We start from the raw sequence: 16,700 nt of genomic DNA on the forward strand, positions 1-16,700 counted from the left end.
GTATTTCCTTGGACCTTGGAAATTGATGGGCAAAACTGGAAAATTACACCCGACCCCTAGACTCGATTATGATACTGGACTAGGTGACTGATTGGGCTGTCTTTGATGTACCAATCAGTGAGATCCTTAGCGGGGGTCAAAACATGGGTAGTTTGGGACAGTCTGAGGATTCATCTGAGTGGGTGATCATAGTGACAGGATCAACCCCTTTGTCGGACAAAGGTAATGATCGGGGATGCACTCTCACTGATGGAAACCAAGACTGACGGCAGCCGATTTCAATCGTTGAGATTTCTTTTGCAAAATATATTTTATATGAGATATAAAAAGTATATATATATTATGGTTTTGAAATGTTTGCAAAAGGTTTTAATTCCCGGGATCCATACTTGAGAGAGAGTGCAACACTGTTCCTTACAGCCGAGGGAGAGGTCCTCTCTTGTCGGGCAGTGTATGATCATTATGGGCTGAGAGGTTAAGTGTAAGGCCATTGAGGATAATACCTGATGGGCTAATCTTGCATCTGCCCATAGTCCCTGGGTGTTACAAGGTAGCTTGGCCCAGGGACCACTTAGGGTAAGTGTTGGGCCCATAGAGCCCATCTGATGGGTTTCAGGGGGTGCACTGTCCATAACAGTGTATTCAGCCAGGCCTTGTAACAAAGGCTGGGCTGAACCCATGTGGTTGATGTGTAGATCAATGTTTGGGTCCCACGCCATACAAGGAAGCCCAACTAGGCAGCAGTTTGGAAGGCTAAATGAATACATAACCCTAAATGGGCCTTAAGCCCATTTCGAACTGGGCTAATTTGATTAGTCATTAAGGGGCGAAATTTGAGATAAGATCAGCTGATAGGATTGGGCCCACACCCTATCCACTTAGAGAGTCCAAGATCTAAATGAGATTTAGATTTGGAAACTTCCTAATTAGATTAGGAGCGGGCTGATCTAATCTGCAGATAAGATAAGGATTATCCCTTATCTTAAAGGGACTTCTAATCCATATATGATTTGGGTTAGCAACTCCTAATGGGATTAGGAGCTGATCCCTTTAAGTCTATAAAAGGGAGAGGGGGCGGCAGCCTTTAGACACATCACAACAGACAACCAACTGTCTTGTCTTCAGAGTTGAGATCGCAGAAGAGAGAATTCTGCACCCTGCAAATACTCTCTAGCCGCCTCCTCCCTGCAGCCGCCGCCTATAGCAGTTCAATCTCCATTGCTTGGGAGAAATCAAGAATGGATCTTGATTCCGATCTTTTGGAGAAAAGATTGGTAGGAGTTGTATTCACAAGCCGTCCAGGTGATTCTTGGGAAGAATCAAGTTCTTTGGAAGGACACTGCTGATTTTGCTCCACCTTGCACTGCGCCATCTTCAGTGGGAGCAGATTTTGGTTTCTACCTTGGGCGTGGACACCTCCATTGAGATATTATTTCTCTGTATCAGGTATTATCTCTCTCTCCTCCTTTTGGTTCAGATCTGGTTCAGTTTATGGTTCAAGAATGATCATTGAAAATATGTTTTTCTAAATAGGGAATTCGATTCCCAGTTGAAGGAAAAGAAAAAATTTTGAAATTCGCCCCCTTTATTTGGAAATCTTGGGCGTCCATATGATGGATTTCCTATCCCTTCACCGCCTCCTTCCTGCAGCCGCCGCCTCCAGCAGTTCGATCTCCTATTCTCTACAGGAGTAATCAAGATTTGATCTTGGTACCAATCTTTTGGAGAAAAGATTGATTGGAACTGTATTCACAAGCCATCCTGTTGATTCTTGCGAAGGGTCAAGTTCTTTTGGAAGAACACTACTGATTCTGCTCCATCCTGCACTGCGCCATCTTCAGTGGGAGCAGATTTTGGATCCTTCCTTGGGCGTGAACACCTCCATTGGGAGATACTGTTTCTCCGTACCAGGTATAATCCCATCCTACTCCTTTTAGTTCAGATCTGGTTCAGTTTATGGTTCAAGAATGATCCTTGAAAATATGATTTTCTAAATAGGGAATGCGATTCCCAGTTGAAGGGAGAGAAATTTTTGAAATTCGCCCCCTTATTCTGCAATCTTTGGGCGTCCATCTGATGGATATCCTATCCCTTCACCGTCATCCTAGGCAAATCATGCAGTGGCAAGTGGTGATATGGAACAAGGGAGTCAACAGACCGGTGCAACACCTTCACCTATAGATGCCTCCGGACAGGAGATGATGAGTATTTCTCATACTGAATATGAGCGGTTGATCCTGAATACTTCTCAACCGAGTACAGCTACACTTGCCCACTTAGGTATGGCTTGTTTGGCATCCAAATCCTCCCACTAGATCATTGATTCTAGAGATTCCAATCACATGACTGGGACTCCAGGTGTGTTTTCTTCACTTTCTTCATCCTCTACAATCAACACTGTCACTCTTGCTAATGGTTCCACTTCTTCCATAAGTGGTATTGGTGATGTTAAAACTGGTTCATTATCTTTGTCTTCAGTTCTATATGTACCCAAATTTCCTTTTAGTCTTATGTCTATTAGTAAATTGACCAAGTCTCTTAATTGCTCTATCACCTTTTATCCTTCATCTTGTGTATTTCAGGATCTCGAGACGGGGATGAAGATTGGTGGAGGGCATGAAGCTGGTGGACTGTATTACCTTGATGGTGGTGGTGGTGGTTCTTCAACAGCTCTTCAGTCGCCTCTCACTCCTCTCCAGTGGCATTGCAGGCTTGGGCACCCGTCTCTTAAAGCACTTAAGCAACTTGTTCCAGCATTGAGTCGTCTTTTTACATTGGATTGTAAGTCGTGTCAGTATGGGAAACATCATCAGGTTTACTTCAGTCCTAGAATCGATTATCGTATGTCGAGTCCTTTTTCTTTGGTCCATTTGGACATTTGGGGTCCAAATACAGTAGTGTCACACAATGGATACAAGTACTTTGTTATTTTTGTTGATGATTATTCAAGGATGACATGGTTTTATCTTATGAAAGAAAGAAGTGAATTATTTTCTATTTTCCAAAAGTTTCATGCTGAAATCCGCACTCAATTTGGTATTCACATCAAGATCCTACGTTTAGATAATGGCCGAGAATATTTTTATACACCCTTTCAGCAATATTTAGAACAACATGGTATTGTTCATCAAACCTCTTGCTCTTACACCCCCAAACAAAATAGGTGGCTAAATGGAAAAATCGCCATCTCTTAGAAACTGCTTGGTCCCTGTTGCACCATATGAATGTACCCAAACGTTTCTAGAGTGATGCTATGCTTACATCTTGCTTTCTTATTAACAGAATGCCTATGTCCATCCTTGATGGTTAGTCTCTTGTCCTGTTTCCTACATTGTCTCCTTTTCCTCTTACTCCTCAGGTTTTTGGGTGTGTGTACTTTGTTCATAATCTTGGTCCCAAACAAGACAAATTAGATGCACGATCAATGAAGTGTGTCTTTCATGGCTATTCTAGGACCCAAAAAGGGTACAAGTGTTACAATCCCAGTTCTCAACATTGTTTTGTGTGTCCCGATGTTACCTTCTTTGAGTCGGTTCCGTTCTTTTCTGGGTCAGATGTCTCTTCCCCTTCTTCTTTCCTTCCGCTTCCAGTTCCTGTCACGAACCCCATTCCTCTTGTTCCAGTTGTACCTAAATCTTCACCTCCGGTGCCACTTCCTCTTGCATGGCCACCTATCTATCAAGTGTATACGCATCGACATGCACCGGCCCCTCTAGCTTATTCATCGTCGACGGATCCAAAAGTGACTTCCGTAACACCATCACCCCACGTTTCTAACCTTGACCTTCCCATTGCCCTGCGGAAAGGTAAACGTAATTGTACCCTTCATCCTATCTTCATTCATGTTTATGTTTCTCACCTATCTTCTTCCCATCGACAATTTGTTTTGTTGTTATCTTCTGTTTCTGATCCTAAGGATGTCCAAGAAGCCCTTATCTCTCCGGGGTGGCATCAGGCGATGGAAGAACTCTCAACTCTAGCTCATAATCATACGTGGGATCTCACCACTCTTCCCCCAAGTAAGCATACTATAGGATGTAAGTGGGTATGTACGGTCAAGTATTTGCCTGATGGTAGTGCTGAGAGATTGAAAGCTCAATTGGTTGCCAAGGGTTATTCACAGTTATATGGTATTGACTACACAGAGACCTTCTCTCCTGTTGCCAAGATTGGTTCTATTCGTGTTTTGATCTCCCTAGCTGCTATACATGATTGGCCCTTGTTTCAGCTTGATATTAAGAACACTTTTTTGCATGGTGATCTTCTTGAAGAGGTGTATATGGAGCAACCACTCGGGTTTGTTGCTTAGGGAGAGGATGGTAAGGTGTGTAGGCTCAGGAAAGCTATTTATAGACTTAAACAGTCCCCTCGTGCTTGGTTTGGCAGATTTAGTGAAGTCGTAAAGAAATTTGGCATGAAACAGTGTCAGGTTAACCATTCAGTATTCAGCTATGACTCTAATGTGGGGAAGATTTTGTTAATGGTTTATGTTGATGATATAGTTATTACTGGCAGTGACAGGCCTGGGATTGACGGGTTGAAAGCATTTCTGCATGATCATTTTCAAACAAAAGACCTTGGCAAATTGAAATACTTCTTAGGGATAGAAGTGGCAAGGTCCAAGTATGGTATTAATTTGTGCCAGAGGAAATTTGTTCTTGAACTATTGGAGGAGATAGGCTTATTGGGTGCCAAACCAGCGGAAACACCCATGGAATTGAATGTCAAGTTGAACAGTGATACAGGTGAGGAGTTTGAAGATCCAGGAAGGTACAAAAGGTTGGTGGGCAAGCTAAACTATTAAACTATATAACTATCACTTGGCCAGATATCTCAGTTGCAGTGAGTGTGGTGAATCAATTTATGCAGAATCCTTGAGTTCCACATTGGGACGCTGTCCTAAGGATTGTAAGGTATTTGAAGGGAGCTCCTGGTCGTGGCTTGCTATATAAGAGTGGTGGAAATATTGAAATAGAGGGATATACAGATCCTCATTGGGCTGGATCTATATCTGACAGAAGGTCTACTGCAGGTTATTGTACTTTCCTTGGGGGTAACTTGGTGACATGGAAGAGCAAGAAGCAAACCGTGGTGGCAAGAAGTAGTGCAGAAGCCGAATACAGAGCCATGGCACATACAACTTGTGAACTAGTGTGGCTGAGAAATCTCCTATAGGAGATGGGGTACTCGGTTACCACTCTGATGAAGCTATATTGTGGCAACCAAGTTGTAGTCCACATCTCCTCTAACCCAGTTTTTCATGAGAGAACAAAGCACATAGAGGTTGATTGTCACTTTGTGAGAGAAAAGATTCTTAGTGGAGGATAAGTACAGCATATGTTAATACAGGGAGTCAATGAGCAGATTTGTTTACCAAAGGGTTGAACCGAGCAAGAGTGGATTACATATGTAACAAGTTGGGACTATATGATATATACTCTCCAGCTTGAGGGGGAGTGTTTAGTGTCAACTAAAGAAGGGTAGCATAGTCATTTGAGTTTTATTAATATGATGTTGTGTCTTTTAGTGAGTGCTGATGTGTCCCAACTTAAATAGGGGCATAAAAGACTTTTTCTATTTATTTTAGTAATCTATATATCCTGGTCAACCTAAGAGAGAATTAGAACTATTCTCTTCTCTTGGGTTCGAACAGGTTTTCTTCTTCTCTCCCTCTCTCTCTCTTACTTTTTCTCTTTAATGTCAACTTAAGATCTGAAACTGAAATCGCCACTCTTAAACTCTTATTTTTCCCTTTAATTCTTGGTGTTTTCATTTTCTTCTAACTTATATAAGAAACCATAAATTACTAAAAAAAGTTAGTAATGATTTTACTATAAATAGCAATTGAAAGAATTGCTCTAAATAGTATCTCAAAAGTTACTATAAATAGTAAATTTCTACAAGATTAAAACTTAACTCTCTAATGATTAAACCAACACAAACCAAACTTGACACCAAGACTACTATTATGAGTAAAATAGTAAGTTAGATCCACTAGTCAACCTGTTGACTTTGACCATAACCTGCATGTCTTCCATTTCTTTTGTTCCATATTTGTATCAGCAGAGTACAGGCTAAGGCACATGAAGTCTCAGAGGTGTTATGAGTTTGTTCATTACAAGATAAGTTGGGAGTCTAATATGACAGGCCTATGGTGCTTTACTGAAATAATCAAGTAGCAATTAATATAGCCCATAATCCAATACAGCAAAATAGAACAAAGCATATCAAGGTTGACAAACATTTTATAAGAGAAAGGGTAACTTTTGATGAGGTCTATCAACCATTTGTGGATTTTGGAGGATAGATAGCGGATGTGATCACTAAAGGAGTTTCTAAAGCTAATTTGGAACATTGTGTAGACAATCTGGACATGATTAACACCTATGCTCAACTTGAGGGGGAACGTTGAGATGTTTATTTTTCTCCTTGTTTGTGTTTATGTTGCTGTTTTCTTATGCTTTATCTTACGGCTTATGTTTCTGCCACCCACGGAGGGTATACTAGTCATTTTTCACAAGTCGCGCACACCACAAGACCGTCTTCCCACTCTAATTGATTTCTTTCATTCTAACCTCTTCTTTTTCTCTGTTCTCTCTTCTTCAACCTACCTACTTGGGTCTGCTATATTTGAAAACTTTTCTATTACTTATCAAGACGAGTAATTTTTTGACACACAATCAAGACAAGTAAAATTAAATACATAAAAATGAAAAACTGATCATGCACATCACAAATCAGAACCTTAAACACACAAACCTTAAGCAAAGGAAGCAGATTCTTACTGAAAGCTGTGGCAATAAGGCAGTGAGATTTCCCAACAATTGTTCAAGTGTTCGTGCGGGAGGAAGTCCATCATCAATGACCATTGCCATCTTAATTAGATCACCTAATGTCATGAAATATGGGAGAAACTAGGATGAGTACAAATTGAAATCCAACACAACAGAAAATAGGTGAAAATTGTGGATTTCAACAAACTTAAGAGCAACAGGATGGTCATCAAATGGATCCCAAACAAACTTACTAGTTACAACATTAAGAGTACAAAGAACATGTGAATAGGTGGAAGAGCAAACATTAAGAAGACTTGACTAACAGATTTGATACCCAGCAGCCAACAACTATTGGTCCAACTACAGTCCAAGCCCACACTCAGCCAGTGGGTAACCTCTGAAAGCCCAATCGTTGCCCATTAAGTATGTTTACAGGAGGAAGCCACATCAGCTAGTTAGGATGGTCAGGCAGGATCCAGTTATTAGATCTGTTTGTAACTATATAAATACAGGAGTTGGCAATGAAAATTGAATTGATTTCCTCCATTTTTCACTCCCTTTTCTGTATGGGGGTTTGAATTTTGCTAAGATGGTACTTTGTTTGGGTGTGGTGGGTGCTACATGGTTGATGTCTCCAACCTTGCTACAACCCAGAATTCACTAAACCAAACTTTTATTCACCAAAGCAACTCTTCTGATTTCCAACTACTAAACCTATTTATAGACTCAACATGTAGGCTTGGATCACCCTTTATTGACTCCAACTCCAACTAAGAAATTGACCAGAACTGACTCCTAATTGCATTAGAATTAAAACAAACCTACATAATGTAGTACATATAACCCATAGGAATAATCAAATGTATACTCTGACTCCAAAAACAATTAAGAAAAAATAATACCAAAATTATAAGATAATTCTGACTTTCTTCCACAATAAAAAAAGAATCCCATTTAAGATTTCAAAGAGACAAATCACATACCCATGATGAAGCTTAGAAGGTAAAGGACAGTAACATGAAGTCTATTTGGCAAAGCCTCCAAAACCGGGAGCAATGGTTGAAGTTGTGATTTTCCAAATGATGTTGCTAAATAAAAAGGAAAAATATTGCTAACTTATAATACAAATTAAAAGGAATCAAAGATGATTTAAAAAGCACAAATTTTATAATAGAAAAGATAAATCACACATGGGCAGTCTGACCTGGATTGGCTAATACCAGTACTAAGTCTATAGAAGGGTTACGAGCAGCAACTGAAAGTGCTAAACATCCTCCAAATGAATCCCCAACTAAATAAATTGGCTTATTTGGAGCTAAAGCATGCTCAAGTTTCACAGCATCTTCAACAAATTTCACCAGTCCTAAACAGAAGGGAGAGAAAAAAAATAACTAGTTTTTCCATTGATAAATCCAAGAAATTGTTTGCATGCATAAAATACAATAAAAATGTGTACAATATATTGGTCAATCTGAAAACATAAATATAGATGATAAAACATCCACAATATGGAGAAAATTACCATTTCAGTTAGGTATCTATGAACCTACAGGGAAGTGTTAAGCAAACAAAATGTAGAGAGAGAAAGAGGGAGAAAATAAGATATTCCTGCCAGTATCCATAAATTTAAAATCCATTGGAAACAAAAGGGTCCTACACCATGCATCATTTTATACCCCACAGTGATACCTTCTAGTCCCAAACCCCAACCTAAGAACTCACCCACGCATTTCTAAATTTATTATCACCTTTTCTTTTTATTCCAACTGAAAAAAGAGTATATTTTTCGTAAGATAATGAAAACACATTAATAAAAAGAATATATACAGAAAGGGAATGAATAAAGAATCTATCAAAAAAAGGGAATGAATAAAGAAAGACGAAAGGTATGTTGACAGTACAAACCACCATTTATTGTCATGTCAATTTGCCTCTCAGAAATGCATGGACTTACTTTCTATTCCTTTTTTGGGACTTCTTGGGAAGCACCTCCAAATATCATTGATCTCTTCACAGAAAGTCTATCAAACTCTCATACAAAAAGAACAAAGATTTTTTAGGCATTGCATAAAAGCTCCTATGTTATGGAGTATATGGGATGAGAGGAAGGCTAGATTATTAAGAACAAAGAACAAGATGTACAGTCATTAATAGAACTCATCAAGGTGAGAATAGTATGTTGGGCATCGTTGAATGAAGGATTAAAGGGGGTTAAAACCAATAACTATGGAAAGGTTGGCAAATTGTGGCTGGTTTTTTCATTAGGAACCAACCCAGATTAGTAGAATGGAGACTTCCTGAAACAGGCAGAATAAAATTATATTTTGATGAGTGCAGCTTAGGCAACCCAGGTGCGTCAGGATAGGAGGGACAGTGAGAGATGATAGAAACAATATTTTACTCAGTTTTCCAGTGCCAATATGGTATGGCAAATCATTGAGGAGCAAGGGACGAATGCTGGCTATAATTTAAGGACTAAAGTTGGCAGCTATGAGTAATTGGAGAAATCTGATTGTGAAGGGGGATTGTGAAGTTGTTGCCATTGGCCATGTGCAGAAGAGATCCCTTGGATTTACTGGTTTCTTGTTAGAGAAGTAAAAGAAATAACAAGCAGCCTGAACTGCTCGTTAAGGTGCGTTCCAAGGACTGACAATTACCTGGCTGACAATGTAGCAAAAAATGAAAGTCTTCTTTGGGGAATCCCTGGGCATGAGAATGTTCTGTAAATTTATAAATTGAAAATTTTACATGTATTGTCAGCTGTGAACTGCTTGTAATTTTCCTTGCTATCAAATCTACTAATCAAGCACGGCTTTTCTTGCCAATGAATACAGGCATACTCTATTAACTATAAAAAAAAAGGTAGATTGATTTACTCCCCAATGTTTTTAAAATCCCATGATTTGGGATTCAAATCAAAATGCAGATAAAAGGATTCAAATAGCAAAATGAAATTGTTTCATGGAATTATCACACAATTTATGAGCAAATTGTTGAATCAAATTGCATATCACAATTAATGTGAATATTGTTTTAAACAGCAAAAGACATTTTAGTTCATATTTTACTTGGTCTAATTTGTAGTCCACTCCAATTTATTCTAAATTAGACAGGTTTTTATTCACCTTGGATTGTGAGGAGCATTGGGGTAACCTAGTGTCTAGAGCCTAACCTAGAATCACCTCTGATCATTGGCCTATTTCAATCTTTGAGGAAGATTTGGGTGGAAGAGGTCCAGCAACTTTTAGGTTTGAGAACATGTGGCTTTGTGCAGATGGATTCATAGAAAAAAGTTAAGGAATGGTGGGAGGAGAGCAATCCAAGGGCCTTGTGGGAAGGAATGAAGTTCCATTGGAAGCTGAAGGAACTCAAAGCCAAAATTAAGGAGTGGAACATCCAGCAGTTTGGGAGACTTGAGGAGAGGAAGCAAGAGCTGATTAGTAAGATTGAGGATCTAGATGCAAAAGAAAACTCAGGCTTGTTTGAAGAAAGGGACAAAGATGAAAGGTGGTCTCTAAGGAAACAGTTGGAATATCTCTTATTGAAGGAAGAGATAAGTTGGCGACAAAAATCAAGGAATAATTAGCTTAAAGAGGGAGGTAGAAATACCAAAATTTTCCATGCTTTGGCTAATGGAAGGAGGAAAACTTTTGTCTCCAAGTTGTTGGTAGGGGATGCCACCCTGCCCAATCATAATGAGATTGCCCAAGCTTTTGTGGATCACTTTAAGTCAATATTTAAAAGACCTTTGAATAGAAGATTGTAGATTTGATGGATTAGATTGGCCTAAGCTGACTGAGAACTCTAAGGAGTGGTTGGAAGGAAATTTTGAGATTGAAGAGATCAAAGAGGTCTTCTCTATGGATAGATCTAAAGCCCCTAGTCTAGATGGTTTTATGATGGCTTTCTACCAAGGCTGCTGGAAGTTTTAAAATGATTTATAGAAATCTTTAATGAATTTTTCGAGAGAGGTGTAATCTATCCAGGGCTCAACTCCACATTTATTGCTTTAATCCCTAAAAAGCCTGATGTTGTGCACCCAAAGGATTACAGGCCAATTAGTATGATCAATAGTTTGTACAAAATAATTGCTAAGGTGCTTTCTAAGAGAATTAGGGCTGTATTACCTTCATTGATCTCATCGGCTCAAGGGGCTTTCATTTAGGATAGACAAATTATTGATTAGATTTTGATTGCAAATGAATGTGTTAAAGAGATGAAGAGATCGGGAAGGAAGGGACTGATTTGTAAATTGGACTTAGAAAAGGCATATGATCTTGTTGATTGGGGTTTATTGGTGGAAATAATGAAAAATTTTGGGTTCGGTGAATGATGGTGCAAATGGATCTTAGGTTGTATCAGGACTTGTCATTAGTCAATTCTAGTTAATGGAATTGCCGTTGATCATTTCCAAGCTATTAGGGGAATTAGGCAAGGGGACCCTCTTTCTCCATTCCTGCTCACTCTGATTGCGGAAGTCCTCGGGAAATTGATTGGTAGGGCTGATGCTAGGAATTTAGTGAGGGGTTAGAGAATTGGTAGAGAGGAGATACCTATCACTCACCCAGTGATTTAAAAGGCATGCCTAAGCACACAGGTGAGGCGCATTTTGGGGTATGTGCCTCGCCCAAGGCCTAGGCGCACCACTTTCAAAAGGCAAGCGCCTGGTGTGCCTGATGTGCCTTGCGCCTCATCCCAGGCATGCGTCTTTTTGCTTTTTTTGAGTCTAACGACTGGGCCGGGGCTCCGCCCCCAAACCCCCGACCATGCCCCTCGAGGCAAGCCCGAACAAGTCTATGTTAGGGTCTGAAATTCTTATTTCTCACAAAAAATAATGATTTTATAACTTCCATTGCCTTCTAAGAAAATATTTTATTGCAATGAATGAATGAACAACATTAGCAAATAGGGGGTTCTCGGAGCAGCATCTACTAGGACCGAGTTAATTGGGCCCCCAACTCGCCCAACATCGAATTAGTATGAGTTAGGCCCCCATCGAGTATGAAGTTTTGTAACTGAGCCCTGCCCCTGGTTGCTTTGACATAAGAAATCTCACTCGCTGAATTAAAGTTTTCTCTAGGGAATTTTGCATGATTCTCATTTTCAAGGGTCAAGGCCTATCTCAAGTTGGGCCCCAACTTTTAGTTGCTCTCCTTCCGAGAACCACACACCATTAAGGGCTTCCTCACCTCTTTCGCCACGCATATTCTTAATTGCCAGATCAGCATCTTCTTCAACCTCTAGCCCATTCCTCCATAGTGGCGTTTCATATTCCATGACCAATCTGTTCATGGATCGAGTAGCCTAATGGGTTGGCCCGGTCCCACCCAACATTATTTTAGGCCCATGGGTTCGGGCTCAAGCCTAAACACCAAGTTTGACCTTTATTCAGGTTGGGCTCGGGCTTTCTCAAAAAAGACCAGCCCGATCCTAAGCCTGACTTGATAATATATATTATATAATAAAAAACATATTTTATTTAATAAATTATATATACAATATTTTTTTTCTTTGTTTCTCCTCTCTTTTTCAAGTAATAATGAGATCTTTTATTATATTTTAGTTTTGAGGGCTTTTAATATAAATAAAAAACTTTTTTATTCAATAAAAATGAAAAATTTCTGGTTGGGCTCGAGCAAAAGACCTAGGCCCAATGGTTGGGCTCAAGCATGAATGTATTCTATGGATACATAGGCAAAGATCGGCCCGGCCCATGAACAGGTCTAGTGACCAACCAAACTTTGGTGCAGAGACCGTTGGCGAGGATATCAATCATCTGAGGAACATCCTCCAGCAAAATTCCAGTAATCTTCACCTTTGTTGCTCGCAAAACAGATGCATTAACCTCTAAAAGCCCCCAGAGTGATCCTTTCAAAGGAGGTTTCCTTCCATAGAGTGAAAGGTAAGCCAAACAACAATATCTCAAAAGCTTTAGCCACTACCTCCACCTTCTTGCAAGAGAACGACCATTTTTCTAATACCACCACCCCTTGTCTAGTCTCCACCAACCTAAAGTTTACCATTTTCGACCCTATATCCAAAATAGCTCTTCTCTCATGAAAAGGAAATACCAAAACTCCAGAGGATATTTCTAATTCCTTCATAATAGCCTCTACAATCAACTTCCAATCAGGAAACTTCTTCTCAGCCTTTACAATCATTCTTCTATCCCAACCTCTGAAATCGTTTTCCAATGCTAACCTATGGACCTTTCCAAGGCTAGTCACTGATATTTGTTGCTGCAAATCCTCTCACTTATTAGCCTCCAAGGAGTGTTGCTGGGTTTCCTCTAGCTCATGGCACTCGGTCTCTCCTTCAAATTTGAGCCAACAGTCTCCAACCCCAACCTCTTTTCTCCTTCTGGGGTATTCCAAAAAATATTGTAATCTCCAAAAACCACCCTTTCTGGTTGATTTTTAGACTGACTTGATACCTTCTCCTTGAGAGATCCAGCGTGCTTTTCCACCCAACGATCTTAATAGTGAGTAGAGCCCCATTAGTGAAACCTCTCAACCATTGTACCGCTTCTTCTATTAGCAAAATCGTAGTTCTCCCTTCTTCTTTGATCTTTAACATCAATTGATTTCAACTTTTTCCTTCTAAGACCAACATCTTTTCTCAATCACCACCTCACTTCTCCATCAACCGTCCACACTTTCTACGCTCCTTGTAGCTCTCCCTTCCATAACTTCCCTTGTTTCTCCCTTCTTCGAACACGAATTTCTTGGCTACAATCTCCACTTCACTTTTCCACCTCAAAGTTGAAGTCTTCAATTTCAATATCGTTAACTTTTCACCATGCAAGAACAAACATGAACATACACCTTGTTATCAACATTTTGAAGAAGCATTCCCAAGCATCTAGGAATAGTTGTAAGGTCAGATATGTTTTACAGAGAAAAGTGTTGGGCGGTTGAGAAAAAGCATGTCCAAAGGATGAATGTGGGAGAAATACATATGTTTAGATGGATGACTAGTAAAACTAGAAAGGACAGGGTTAGAAATGAAGTCATACGAATGAACCTAGGAGAAGTTCCAATAGGTTATAAAATAAGCGAAAGTAGATTGAAATGGTTTGATCATATACATGGTAAGAGCATCTACAGCACCTATTAGGAAAAGTGGTCTGCTACAAGTTAAAGAAGCTAGAAGAGCCAAGGGCGGACCGAAAAGGACTTGGGTTGAAGCAATAAGAAATGATTGAAGTGTCCATAATTTAACAATGGATATGGCACTGAACAAAATAGAATGGAAAAATAGGAGTCATGTAGCCAACCCATATACTGGGAGTTTGGGACAAAGATTAGATGATGATGATGAGAGTCCGACTATGATACCAAAAGGTATCATACCTAAAAAACTAATGAACAATGAACTAGTATTATCCAATTGGTATCAACTGGTATTCATTCAAATTCACATTAGTCTCTGATTAGTTAAAGTTTTTTCCAGTATGATACCTTTCAGGTATCATAGAAATTGTTGTATTTGTAATTTTGTATGAAAGAGCCATTTTGGTCATTTGACTTTACATGTTTGTAGGGCTTTGCCTAGTATTTCAATTTGCCTAGTCATAGCTAGGGGTGGCCACAAGCTGAGCTTTTCACAAGCTATTTGAGCTTGATTCATGAAAAGCTCGGGTTGGCTCGATCTAAACCAAGCTTCAAGCCGAGCTCAAGCCTAATAATCTTCGGGTTGGCTCGTGAGCCTAATCTGTCAACATTCTTGTCTGAATAAAGAGAAGAACAAGAATAATCTTAGAGGTGTCAAGAATGAATGACCCCCACCTCAAAGAGTCTCTTATATATTAAAAGATATGTACAATTACAAGAATGCCCATATAGGGCTAAAAGAGAAAAGAAAAATAAGAAGTATAAGTAATTTACAACAAGGACTATACTAATAAGATACATCAAGTTATAGAGTCTCCACAACCCCCTCAAACTAATGCCTAGACATAAGCATCAGTTTGTCTATAAGAAAGAGATGTCGAACTCTAGTCATAGCTTTGGTGAAGATATCAGCAATCTGCATGTCCAAGGCTATATGAGGAAGCGATATAGACCCAATAGCGAAGAGATCTCGGATAAAGTGGCAATCCACCTCGATGTGCATGGTCCTTTCATGGAAGACAGGGTTAGATGCAATCTTGATAGCACTCATATTGTCTGCATGGAGAGGAGTAGAAGTAGGAAGCTGAATGCCAAGATCCATAAAGACTGTAACCAAACAATCTCACTGCAAACCGAAGACATGACCCTATACTCTACTTTAGTGGAAGACTTGAAAATTGTTTATTGTTTCTTACACTTCCAAGAGATGAGTGAATCACCCATAAAAACACACCACCTAGAAGTGGACCTACGAGTGTTTGGACAACCAGTCCAATCCACATCAGCATATGCTCTCAACTATATAGGAGAGGAAGAGAAGAACAATCCCTAGGAAGTTGTGCTTCTAATATATCGAATGATGCGATGAACAACGGTCATATGAGGCTGACGAGGAGCAAAAAAAAAATTGACAAACAACCTGAACAGCATGAGAAATTTCAGGCCGAGTCATAGTGAGATATATGAGGGACCCCACAAGGTGGCGATATAAAGTAGCATCAGGAAGTAATGGACCTTCAGATTTAGATAACTTAAGATTTAGCCCCATAGGTGTATCAACATGCTTTTCATCATTAAGACCAGCAAGTTTAACAAGGTTAGAGGCATACTTCTGCTGACAAACAAAATACCCTCGATCACTATGATGTACTTTCAGTCCCAAGAAATATGTGAGAGGGCCCAAGTCCTTCATGTGAAAGGAATTATGAAGAGTAGAAGATCAAGACTGTAATCAGTCTTGAATCCTAAAAGGTTTTAGGTTTGTAAAATAGAAAAGAAGATGAGAGAAAAGGGAGAGAATAGAAGAGAAGCAAGAGGACACAAGTTGCTGAAAGGAGGGACAGATTCTTGACAGATCTGTCCCTCCTTTCTCTTAAATAAACTTGACTCTTACAGGACTGACTCATAGACTTTGTAACATGAAGACCAGCCTTATTCTCTAGCATGTAAAGTCCATCAACCATACGTCCCCTACCAATCGTCCTCCCCGAGGCCAAATCCTGAATCACAAAATGAGAAGGGAAAAAGGTCACTGAGCAGTTTAAGGAATTAGTAACACTACTAACAGAGAACAAATTAATGGAAAATTTTGGAACATGTAGGACATCAGAGAGGGTAAGGCCAAGGGGAAGAGAGATGGTTCCTTGACCAGCTATGGAAGTGTATGATCCATCAGCTAGTCTCACCTTGTCTCTTCCAGAAAGAAGGTGATAGCTTTGAAAGTAAGAGGACGTACCAGTCATGTGTTTTGACGCTTCATAATCAATGATCCATGGAGAGTCAAGGGTGTGAGAAGCAACATGGAAAGCTGTGGCAGAGTTACCTGACGTAGATGCAAATGATGTTGAGGGAGGAGCATCCATCTGACGAATTGCTCTACCATAGAGCTCTAAATGGTCATAGAAAGAATTCATAATATCCTCCCTTGGGTCAGATCCAAAGAGATGTGTCTGAGTCATAGTAGGGATGGAGGGTTGATTCTCCCAAGTATCCATGTTGTATTTCTTTGTACCTTGCTATCCAGACCTTTTATTCACATCTGAACCTTGCTTCTTATTCAGATCTTGAGCCCATTTTGGTTTCCCATGAAGATCCCAACAGGTATCTCTGGTGTGTCGGGGTTTCTGGCAATGAGTGCACCACAATTTGTCCTTATCTTCTGTTTTTTTTCTGGAGATCTCCTTTCCTGGAAGAAGATCCCACACTAGTAGAGACACCCCCTTTTGCTGCCAACACAACTGCATCCCCACCAGGGTTGTTCATCAAATTCCTTCTGCTCTCTTCAGATTGTACAAGAGCATAAACTTCTTGA

General features: G+C 39.7%; 1 protein-coding gene across 4 annotated transcripts in view; it reads right to left on the reverse strand.

Annotated features, from left to right (window-relative positions):
* LOC148861638 (phytyl ester synthase 1, chloroplastic-like) overlaps positions 1 to 16,700 on the reverse strand; it is a 154,799-nt gene that overhangs the window by 118,459 nt on the left and 19,640 nt on the right. For 3 of the 4 annotated variants that reach the window (XM_088982148.1, XM_088982144.1, XM_088982145.1), the window contains 3 exons: positions 7,981 to 8,139; positions 7,760 to 7,864; positions 6,786 to 6,889 (listed from right to left, as the gene is read on the reverse strand). In XM_088982148.1, the coding sequence (XP_088838274.1) occupies positions 6,786 to 6,889; positions 7,760 to 7,864; positions 7,981 to 8,139 (368 nt within the window). The remainder of the gene's footprint in view (positions 1 to 6,785; positions 6,890 to 7,759; positions 7,865 to 7,980; positions 8,140 to 16,700) is intronic. The other variant, XM_088982147.1, reaches the window with a different exon arrangement.

This window comes from Nelumbo lutea, chromosome 4 (genome assembly GCF_056320005.1).
Source record: "Nelumbo lutea isolate HS-2025 chromosome 4, American lotus-T2T, whole genome shotgun sequence".
Taxonomy (NCBI): domain Eukaryota; kingdom Viridiplantae; phylum Streptophyta; class Magnoliopsida; order Proteales; family Nelumbonaceae; genus Nelumbo; species Nelumbo lutea.